The sequence below is a fragment of the Trachymyrmex cornetzi genome, unplaced genomic scaffold, assembly GCF_001594075.2.
Source record: "Trachymyrmex cornetzi isolate Tcor2-1 unplaced genomic scaffold, Tcor1.1 scaffold9, whole genome shotgun sequence".
NCBI classification, from domain to species: domain Eukaryota; kingdom Metazoa; phylum Arthropoda; class Insecta; order Hymenoptera; family Formicidae; genus Trachymyrmex; species Trachymyrmex cornetzi.
The window spans coordinates 157,360-169,661 of record NW_017300244.1 but is presented as its reverse complement, the minus strand read 5'-3'; the positions used below and the strand labels follow the sequence as shown (position 1 = coordinate 169,661).

At 34.2% G+C, this 12,302-nt stretch overlaps 1 protein-coding gene across 1 annotated transcript in view; it reads left to right on the top strand.

The window, feature by feature from the left end:
• twz (BTB/POZ domain-containing protein twz) overlaps positions 1-12,068 on the top strand; it is a 28,027-nt gene extending 15,959 nt beyond the window's left edge. The window contains exons 4-5 of the mRNA XM_018520279.1: positions 10,321-10,526; positions 11,117-12,068. Of these exons, the coding sequence (XP_018375781.1) occupies positions 10,321-10,526; positions 11,117-11,616 (706 nt within the window). The 3' untranslated portion in view covers positions 11,617-12,068. The remainder of the gene's footprint in view (positions 1-10,320; positions 10,527-11,116) is intronic.
• The last annotated feature ends 234 nt before the right edge of the window (positions 12,069-12,302 follow it).

The following is a 12,302-nucleotide window of genomic DNA, read 5'->3' as shown; positions in this document are numbered from 1 at the left end:
GGAAATTACTTTGATTAAGGTATTCATTCATCTTCCCTTCGAAACAAATCAATTTTGGAGACGAAAAATGGCAGGAATTAAGTTTAACACCTAATAAAAGTCAAAGTAACGTTGATCGAGTCTTAGATTATCAAAATAAGTAGGACGCTCAAATTGGTTGCTAGAATGTTACAACTTTTTGCTGCATTACTCATTATGTTGGAAATTCCTATATAATTATTTCGATAATGTAACAAAATTATTTAGATATGCAGCTAAATTTTTAGGCTTCAGCACAGAATTATTCTTTCCGTGTACATATTCAGGAAAATATTTTCCGTCGGCGTCATAACAAAAAGAAGACAATGATGAATCGAGTGAGTTATATATCAGGAACGGATATCTTTCGAGCCTTCCGCGAAAGCACAGAGTGTGACTTTTAAACAGCATGAAGAAATTCTAGCGAGTGAGAGAGTAGAAAGGGAGCGTGATGTCCGGATCGCGGAAACGTGACCATCGACAACGCTCCAGGATGTTCGTACTGGGCAATATCTCTGAGAACATATCGTCCGCAATCAGGCACACCGTTACCGTGCCCGGCAGTGTCCAAAGGCTATTTGCGGTATGCCCGTGCACTTTATGCATAAAAGAGACGTAACGTGAAAGCACAACTGCGCTTTGCTTATAGAGAGGGTTTTAATCTCCTCGAAGTATCACCCCGCAGATATCCTCTTTGCCCTGGCAAGAAAAATCTAAGAGTATTATGCTCCGCATGATTCCGACTGGTATAAAATAAATCTCTGACACTAAGAGTAAAATCTAATAATACAAACGTACAATTAAATTAAAATCATATATGGACATAATTAGACTTTAATGATCAGTGCGAGTATTATGTATTACTCATAACATTAAATTTTCTGCTATCTATTCTTCTCTTTCTTTTAATCGTTCTTCTCCATCTTTTCAAGAAGAATAAATTAATAATCGTTAAATTATTTAAATTTAATAATGTTATACGTTTCACTTGTACATAATAGATTAGATTTTAAATTGATATAAACGGCAACGATTTAATGGCTACTAGACATAGTATCTAAATTGCTAAATGTCACCGCAACCTCATGATCTTCGTTTCGAGTAATGCTTGTTACGTGAGCTTAATACGCTATCTTCGACGCGAGTGAATATCCAGCGCGCTTAGTGGCGAGGAAAATCGTTCCTTTCACAAGGAGATCACGAGTGCACGACGTCAGACTACAGTATACGTAAGTACAGCATCAGTAAATCGCGATAGATGCGTTCGTGAGAAAGCTGATCATAATTGACAGGTGGTCTTATCGTTCGTCTCGTTAACTGAATAGGCAATGAGTTCTGACTTGCTGCGAAGATGTTTCTATCGAGACTATCCATAATGAATGAGCGAGAAAATCGTGATGGATATAGGTATTTGTATTCGCTCCTACTGATATCGTCAAACTTCTTATCAAACAATTCAAGTAAAAAAACAAATGCAAAGTAAAGAACATTACAAAAAAATTTTAATTTATCTTAAAATTGTATGTAAAGAGTATGTTAAAGTTAAAATGAATTAATTATATGATGACAAAATTAATATAATCCACATGTTTCATTACTACAGAAATTATTATAATATTACTTTTGCTTTAAAATATTTCTTTATTACCTTCAATATATACATATTATTAATGTAATTTAAGAGATATTATTATATGATTTTTTCTTATTCAAAAATTTGTTTTTACAGATAAACTTTTAAATTTAAGAATTCCGTACTGTTTTTTTTTTTAAAGATCCAAATAAGAGTTAGCAAATAATTTTATATTCTTCAAAAAGTAATAATGAAAAAGAATTCCAAAACAAACAGTAGCATTATAATAATTTCTGAATGGAAAAAGATAGTTATATTAATTTCGTCATATAATCAATGCTCATTTAACGATGACAGATCATTATTGACGTAATAGCTATCCTGTAACGAAATAGTTCGAAAATAGTTAGATCGGCAGGCAACTAAACTGAGCTAAAACTAACAACAGTATGCGATAGGCAAATTTACACGCGATGCATGGATTATCGTTAGTCGAGTTAGTGGAGCGCAGGTCCGTTTTCTATGAACCGTTACGACGCGCATCGCGAACACTCCCGTGATTTAATCTGTGAAAATGTCGACAGGATAAGTGTCGCCGACGTATCGAGCAACCAGCAAGAGTGCAAAATGAATATCACATAAAATCGACAACTTGCCCGCCCCGCTCCATCATCTCCGTCGTCACACTTCATTGCACCTTCCTCCCTCATTACACGACGTGACCTTATTGCTTTGTCGAAAGTATCAGCCGATACTGGCTCGGCTGCGTCGTGCGTCGCAAATGAGAATATCGCGCAAACATATATCAACACGATAACAACGGTATCATTCGACAACGTGTTTCTAGCAAAAAAAATTAGTTTAAACATGTTCTAATTTTTTTCTATTTGTGCTAATTCTATTTATAATCAGTTTTTCGAATCGCAAGTCCACTTTAGATGATTTATAATTCGCGACTAATTTCAGACAGAAATTCAGAACAGAATTCTATCTATACACAGTAAAAAATCGTACGTCCATATGTAGAATTTTTCTTGTGTTACCACATTTTGATTATTACTTCAATGTAAAATAAACATACAACTGATATGTTATTATTTTTGTAACATTTTGATGTGTTAGATTCATGTCACCTTTCTAACTTAACAATTGCGTATGTCAATTAAAAATGGAATATTGTTTTGAGTGTTTAACACAATTGTTTCAATTAATCTATATATCTCAAAGTCAATTTAACATCTAAGAATGTTTTCATTTACATTATACGAACAAAAATGTTTTATTAACATTTTCTTACGAGTTACTGCAACTACTCTTCTATGTACTCTACTTATTTTATATGTTAGTTTTAAATCACCCTTAAAGTCAAAATAACAAATATAAATGTAAAGTATTGCGTCAATTATTTAACATTACTAGTTCGTTAATAAATAACACAAGACGAATGAGTTACTTTAACTTAAAATTTAGAGTGGATCTCCTGGGACATGTAAAAAATGTTAAAATTAACATTTTTTTTTTTACTGTGTAATATTGCGTGTCATATAACATAGAAAACATTTGAAGAAGTAAAATACATATATATATTATAGAAAATATGTATATCGCTGATATATCTACACATATTTTCTATATTATATGTGTATTTTATTTCTTCAAATGCTTTCGATGTTACACAACACGCAATATTATAAATAGAATTTTGTCCCAAATTTAATCATGAATTATACAATATCTAAAATAGGCTTTACGATTTACGTGACTACCATCATTCTTTCCGTTCAAATAAATCATATATTTAATTAACGAAATGACACACGAGTTTCCGCTTATTCGTTTTGTACATCGATAATGAAATATCATCAGCATCACCAAAAATCATGCACTACCATCAGATTTGCAACCTCTATATTATGCAATTCTGTTTTACGTTTGACAATCATCGCGTCACATTGCTTACCCATTAGAATGCATTTAATTATCCTCACAACGGAATAAGCGCATCGATCGGAGCTTTCCCTCGCATTAAAACGATATTAAAATTGTTTCACAAGAGACCATATATTTCACCGTGATATATTACTCAGTAACTGATTTACAGCAGCTACATCATCGCTGTCATTTAATATTGACGCAGTTTACATTTAAGATTTCTAGCGCTGTTCGTGCTGATGCTTATACGCCAGCTGGCTAACGATGTGCTCTAGAATCATGCGACAAGAAGATAACAATAATAAGTACGATGCGAAATGATTGCCGGAAGACATCGAACTAAAGTAATAATCCACCAGTCATTCTAAGGAAACTCGAAATGGTTGAACAATTATAAGAGATGTCTAACATTAACGTATATAATGAACAAAATTCAACAAAAGTCCCGGAAAACAAGTACACAATGAACAAAAGTCAGCGAAATATCTTGGAAAGCACGCATTTTTAGAAAAATGTTTCGGACAAAAGTTGTTAGGTTTAAAAAGATCTATTTACTGATCATTTACTGATTTTATCAGTTTAATCTTAAGTGGCGTCGCCAGGGTCAGGTAAAATCGATTTTTTTTAAACTGAGAAACCCTTATTTTTTTATTCCATATTCTTATAGTTTATCTCGAGAGTTCTTTAAAATACTATAACAAAATATTATTTCGTTAAACACTTTTTGAGTTATAAGGCTTAAAGATTATAATACTATACCGACATCATATTAGCATTAATATCTATAAGATGTCCAATTGATGGTTAAAACCTTCTAAATGTCGTTCAGAGTCATGATCTTGACATTATATATCAAGATCAAAGCCTTTGAGGTTATTACTCTTATTCTTATTTTTATATTAAAAATGAAAATAAGAGGAACAACCTCCAAAGACCTTGATCTTGATATGTGATGTCAATATCATGATTCTGAACGACAGATTCAATTTGAATCGTTAAATTTTGAACGCCTAGAAGATATCATTGATGCCTTCCCATTTAAAAAATTGGTCCTACATACGTATGTATAACATATATATGTATATATTAAATATCGCTCATTTGTTACAACGACAGGCTCAAAAACAAAATTTGCTAAAAAATCAATTTGAATATTTTGAATCATTATATTAAGATTTTGTAATTTTGATGTAATAACTAATAATAGAGACATACAAACATATACTTTTAAAGTATGTTTTTTTCTTTATGTTTCCGTTTCTTTTTTGCGAGCAAGTAAAAATGATAACTCTTTAGTTATATTATTGTTATAGCAAATAAATCATCTAAAAGATCATTTCAAATGGAAAGGCATCAATAACGCTTTCCGTACAATAAGATTACATTTGATGTTCTTAGATAATGAAGAATTTATTTTTCTTTTACGTTTATCGTAAGCGAAGCGACTAACATTTCCTCAAGTTGATTTCGATCTTCTGTCACCAAGAGAAAAAAAATTCCGATTAATTAAGGGGTGTAGAATGTTGGTTAAGTATATAATACACATATATTCTAAAACGCGGTATAAGTGATTAAATATTCGTGATTCATTTGCATTAATAAACGCAATGGATAGAACAGTTTCTATTAGACTGTGCATATTTAGGTGCCTCGTTTATACGACGTTATAGATGAAGTAAACAGGTCAATATAATGCACACGAATAATAAATTCATGCCACTGATTAATTTAGTTCAATCGTCGGTGTATAATCGGTAATTTCAAAATAACGCCAAACGTTTATTATCCCGTAACAACCCACCAACCTAGCACGATGTTAATTAGTAAATGTCTATTTATGCGATAACCGCAGGTTTGTATACCGAAAACGCGATATTCATCAACTTGTTTTTACTTAATATGTAAAAATATGTATAATTTCATTTTTGAAACAGAAAAAGCAATTCTTGCACTGTATATTACACGCGTTCAAAAATTTATTAACGTTATTTTGCTTCTATGCTGTGATTATATTATTTATGTTTTCTTACATTATTACTTTTCCAAGCAGACAATTCAAGTTTAAAAAACATTTATCCAAAACGGTTTTATGCTGTATAAATGGACGTTATTATATAACGTTAAATATACTTTTATTAAACCGTCGAAGTGTCTCATATAAACGTTATTTTAAACTAGTATAAAACATTTAATAGACGTTACAAATGTCTTATAAATGTTTTAATAACGTTTATTAAATAATTTAAAAACGTATCAAATTTTAAACATTTATTTTTCAGTTTATACGTTTATTACACAATTTCTAACGTTTATTTAAATGTATTTTGAACGTAATTGTATTGCTTGGATTTATCGCTTAATCAATCTGTCAGTTGTTTAAATTAAATCTTAGTAAATTATTTTAGAGCGATCATCCTGCAATCGAAATAATATTTTTACAAAACACATCCTCCAATAATTATTTATTTAAAGAACAATTTAATATTAAGTAATTAATCGATAAAATATTATTCCCAACGTTGTAATCTTTTAAAGTTCTTTGAAAATTTTATAACAAAAATGTATTTAAATTTAAGTATAGATAACATCATGATTTCTGAATGAATCACTTTACTAATTGAATTTCAATTATGAAATCCATAATTACTTTTTTAATCATCATGTACAATCCTTAGTTCGTAATGTAACCATATCGGACTCCTAAGGCGGACTCCACGTGCCTTGCGAAAGATTAATCGTTGCGTATCGCATTTTCTACCAAGCGTTTACAGGAATGACGTAATAGTCGATCATTAGTCCACGCTTCCGGTATCACATAATCCCTAAAACATCGTCGATCATCCTGCCGGTTGAGAAGGCTGTACAAGGCCTCGAGGGTATCCCATGGTGAAGTACCAAGTCGTCATTTCCTCGCCCTCTAGTCGGACACGTGCAATTTAGTGGGATATAACGGAATGTCTCGGCGGATGCCGCTCGTCTCGTTCTCGAGCTCACACGTATCTCCATATATGCGTCAGCCACACATGAGCGCATTCGCTTATCCTTATTTTCGTTCATAAAGTACGATTTATTGCGCAAGATTTCAAACTAGTAAAAACACTTTTATATGCAACAATCTTTTTAGTCACTAAAAAAGCTCAGATAATTAAGCGATAACAAGGATAAATATTTTATCTCTAAATCAAAGTTCTTAATTGTTAATTAAAAATCTTCATATATTACATTAAAATTTTGTTAAAATAAAATTCATTTTATTAAATACTTATCAGAAATATCTTCTTATTTTTCTATAGTTTTAGGGGAGACTGGGGTCAAAAGTAACACAGGTAAGTTGTAACACTTACATAAAAAAATGTTATAAACACAAAATATGCAAGTGTAAGGAAGACAGAAGTTTGTAATAAATATATTATAAACTTCTATTTCTTTCTTACGCTTTTGTATTTTGTTTATAACGTTTTTTTATGTAAGTGTTACAACTTATTCATGTTACTTTTGATTACCCAGTCTCCCCTACGTAATTAATTTACCGTGGTTTAATAAGTCTCCAAAATTAAATCTCGCGACGAATCTTTGAGGAAAATTCAATTCGACATTTGTCAAGGAATAACTAATAAAATGCACTCGACTTTGAACATATTCTGTACACATCGAAAGCAGAGCGGAATCTGAGTGATGTGAGCCGATCGTTTAGCGTTTTCCCATAGCGAACGGATCTGACCCGGGATCGGACCTCGGTTGGTCGGTGGGCCCAAGAAATCGCCGCGGGTAATCACGGTGCTCGTCCTCCGCCCCCGGTACCGTTTCCTCCCCCGCTATCACCCCTCTTCAGTCGTTCAAACCTCCACAAACAACGATGGCCCTTGGCCTACGAGCGCACATATCTTGTTCTCGCTTCTCTTGACGGTATCATTTTCGCACTTTCTCTCTTGTTTTCTGCTTCTTAATGCAAGTTATTCCGTCCGTTTTCATTTTTATGAGCATACTTGTTACATTTTTGTTGAGAAAATAAAACACAAAGTTAAAGGATTTTGAAAATCGAAAGTAAATTAATTCTGTATAGAGAGAAGTTTATATAAATTGATATTTTTGATTGTCTCGACTTAAGAATTTCCTATAACGTTCATTATTGCATTTAAAATGTTTCAATCTAATACAAAAAAATGTTCGGAAATTGTCTCGCATAATAGATGAAAGAAAAAAAGAGATATAATAATATTCATTTAAATAGAGAGTATACCATTTTCACGTCTTCACTGGCCGAAATTACAGTGTGAATTTTAATTTACCCGCGGCAATTGCAGCGAAGAAAGAGAAGGGATTTGTTCACCGAGGAAGAGTGAAGTTTCCCTTACAATAACTCGCTTCGATATTCTATAGAAAATTAACTATACCGTATAAAATTTCGCGCACGCTTTGAGGTAAAATCCAGCGATTTTCATTTCCCCATTCTAACAGCGATTCTCTCTCTATCCTCTTACACCAAAGTATCAGTGGGAAGTCGATAGAAAGCGAGATCATGGGAGAGAAAGAGAAAGAAAAAGGGCGAAGGATGAAAAGAGGGAATGAGTGAGTGAGAGAGAGAGAGAGAGACTCTATATATGTATATATGTATATACCTTTGTATCTACCCCGCGGTGTTTTCTCTCTTCCTCGCTGAAGTCAGATCGCCCACAGGCTCCATGAGGCCGTCGTTATTATATGTTATCGCCATGGAAGGTATGGGAACCGGCCTGAGGGGGTACCAGGTACCTACCTCGGTATTTCCCCCTCGTTGTGCCATAACGCACAACGACGAGATACACGGAGAGGAGAGCCGATTCTCCCTCTCTCGTCGCATCGCGGTCCTTAGAGTCAACCGTGCCTTCTTCCAACCGTCCTTTTCCCTATTACGTCCCCCCCGTCCCGTTTCTCTTCTTCCATCTCGTCCTTTTCCCAGATCATTCGTCTATTATATGCTAAATTACAACGACCTTCGGCGGTGCATGCAGAACACGGCATCGCTCACGGCACGTCCGAGAACACATGCGAACAAACGCCGTGAAGCTGATTGACACGGATTCCATAAGTGTGATTCGTTTACGAGGTCATGGCATTATTAACCTTCGCTACAAACAACAGGATATATCGGACAATCCACGATTTTTCGAATTTTTGCACATCGAGAATTTTAACTTTATATAAAAATTATATCAAATATTATCAAAGAAATAGGAAGTTTATCATTTTTCATCATTAATGTTAGAATAATGAGCGCTAAAAAAATCCAGGCGAAATTAATAAAGTGAAATATTATAAGACAAAACAATTTCTCATTATTAAATTGACATAAGAACTAAATTAGATGTTCATTTAAGAAAATTACACATAAGGGGGGGGGGAGATCAGAAATATACCTAAAACACGTTTTTCCTCGGAAAAGTACAATTATGATTTTCCATATCGTTGCTAATAATCAAATCCGTAAGACACTTAATTAAATTCATCTCCCTATAAAAAAGAATAAGAATTAAAATATTTCCTTGTCAGAGCCTCCCTTTTCTATAATTTCGTAGCTTTAATTTATAGCGATATTAAATGCGTAACGAAACGTTACATTATTCTTATTATCTTGGAGATGTAATTGCGAAGCACGGAAGGGATATCGTAACGGCAACGGTAGAGCGCAAAGATGTAGTAAGAAGATTAGCTGCAGCCTACTTTGAACGATGCAGCATTCGCGAACATGTTGTGAAACGCGTTCGAAAATGTCACGGGCACTTTCTAAAGAAGCCGGAAAAAGTGATACATACGGTGCACGGACTTGCTACTTCGAGAAGTATACACACACGTGCATCTGCATATCTGCTAAAGTAGATTTCATCCGCGTATCTTATGCTGTCTTTACGATCCTACCGTTCTGTCCTCGTTCACGCGTAACAAATTCCCGATTCAATTCTTCTCTATATTTATTTTCTATTTCGTTGTTTTCTTTCAATAATGAACGACTTTTTTAATTAAACTGAATTAAATTGAAACCTGTCGATAAATGATCGGTTAATGGATTTTATTAATGATTGAATTTTTTTCTGATTGGAAATATCATTTTTGTCCTACATTTGCGTTTTTATCCACGAAGATATTCAATTCCTACTTTTCGAATATCCCACGATATTCAATTCATATTTTTCAAATATTTCACATATTCAGATTTTTTAAAAATATTTACTTTAAAAAATCTGAATATTTATTTCTTAAAATCTGAATATGTATATATTTTTGATTCAAGAAGGCGTTTAATCAATTTATTTAAGATAACGTTATCATGATTCACTTCTCGAGCTCTCATAATAACTATAACTTACTGCTCAAACTTAACTCAGTCAGTGCGTCAAGTCGGAATTTATTAAATGAACAGCTGCTTGTACGCAACCATCAATCGCGAAAAGCAGCACGCAGCTACCTGAAGCGGTGTTTTGGCAGGTGACCAAAGTGTCAGCACCTGCCCAACACTTAGTTAGCTGTTAGTTGATAGAAAGTGTAATTTTCATGACATTAAATATGCAATCCGTATACATCGAACTCTTAACTTCGCATATCAGATCAATTTTTATAAATAATGTCAATTATGATTACGTATGCATCAGTCACGTAACAATTTCGAAGTTGAAGTCTCATGAATCAAACGCGATAATACTTTCTCGAAATTTTCTCATACGCACTTTCAATCACTGATTAATGCTTATAAGTTATAAAAGTTACAACTTTCACACATGACAATCTTATTTAAAAAAAAAATCTTGTGATTTTTTTTCCAGATACCCGGAATCCAGGCTAGCAAAATTGTTTAACGGCAGCATCCCCATCGTTTTGGACTCGCTAAAACAACACTATTTCATCGATAGAGATGGCGGCATGTTCCGGCACATATTGAATTTTATGCGAAATTCCCGGCTGCTGATACCCGACAACTTTGCCGACCTAGATTTGCTGCTGGAGGAAGCACGATACTTCGATATTGCGCGTAAATTTCTTTAATTTCATTTCTTGTGCTTTTTTTACTTTAACACCCGTAATTGAATTGTTTACGTACGAGAAAGATACGGAAACCACGGTTTCAATCGCACAATAAAACAAAGATGATGAATTTGCCTTTCATTTTTAATATAAGTCGCGATATAACGATGTATCATTTCTCTTCTAATTCTCTTGACCGACTTCCGAACTGTCTATGCAATGCTCAGCTATAATGGAATAATAATAACAAACTCTAAAGTATAGTTGTTTACTCGATTGCTGGAATAATACAGAATTCTGAGTACTTAAAAAATGAAATAATAAAATATACTCCCTCGGGACACTAATCAGTATGTATATTTCGCGTTTGGAGAAAAATCACATTTTACGTGCAAAATTTCCTCAAACACTTTAATAATTTATTAAACCCATGTATAACCAAAGGAGACTATAATATTATCAATAGAGACGAAATCTCCTGAACTCCCACGATCTAATTATCAATATCGCAAACTAGCACTACTTTTCAAAACAAGATCATTTTGTCGCGTTAAAACATTCTCCTCGAATGTAATTCGCATTTTTTTTTTATTTCAGCTATGTGCAGGCAATTGGAGCAGATGAAGAAGGAACGCATAAAGAACGGTTCAACAACAATGACCACAACTTCGCCAAGTCCCCCGCCCTCTGGTCAGCTCGGTGGTCGCGGCACTGCCTGCACTACCGCGCCTTGCAATCGTGATTCTGAGAAAATGCGCGGCAATGATGGCAACTGCAGCTACGAGTGCGTAGCGTTGCACGTGAGCCCGGATCTGGGCGAGCGGGTGATGCTGTCAGGAGGACGGGCGCTGCTGGACGAGGTGTTTCCGGAAACGACACAGGCGGTGATCGATGCGCGATCCGGCGTTGCTTGGCACCAACAGGATGCCCGTCATGTCATACGGTTTCCACTAAACGGCTATTGCAAATTGAACTCCGTTCAGGCGATCACCAGATTGCTGAATGCCGGTTTCCGGGTGGTGGCAAGCAACGGCGGCGGCGTAGAAGGTCAACAATTCTCGGAGTACCTGTTTGTCAGGCAAGCCGTCAATACTTGACGGAACACGGCGCATCAGCGCAAAACGATCTCCAAGTCGATCCGCTGCCTGCAGCGTGACTACGACTTAGAGTGAGTGCAACTGTCCAGGAGAACACCTCAAGACTGCATCGCGGATATTTTGGTTATTCTAACAAAACAGAGCGGGGCATCTCGGTACAAGGATAGAAGCCTGCCAATCGCAACTGCTGTTTGATGCCGAAATATTTATAGTAATATGAAGATCTCGTAACGTGCATTAAAGTCACTCAACACTATATCTCGAATCATGTAAAAGTGAATAAGTGAATAAAAGAGTGCAAATGAGTTTTGCAATTTGCATCAATTTACATTCGTTTTACAAACCAACTTTGTCAAACTGCAACGTCTCGTTTGTATGCACACGTAAGTTACAAGAATTATTTGCATGTATTATAATCTGAAATAGTTGACGTTGAAAGCGCTTAATCGATTATTTTAATAATAAAATAATTATAAAACTATTGATATGCAAATTTTAAGTAAAACTCGTTACATTCTGACGGTATACTAGTAAATTTAATAATCTGCATAAATTTTCGAAAATGTACTAAATAGATTTTTTAGTAACAAATTTGAGGACAATTAAAGTCAATGTATTTTAGAATATCAAAAATATTTAACGTATTCGTAAAAAAATATGTATATTATATGTATATATAATATATA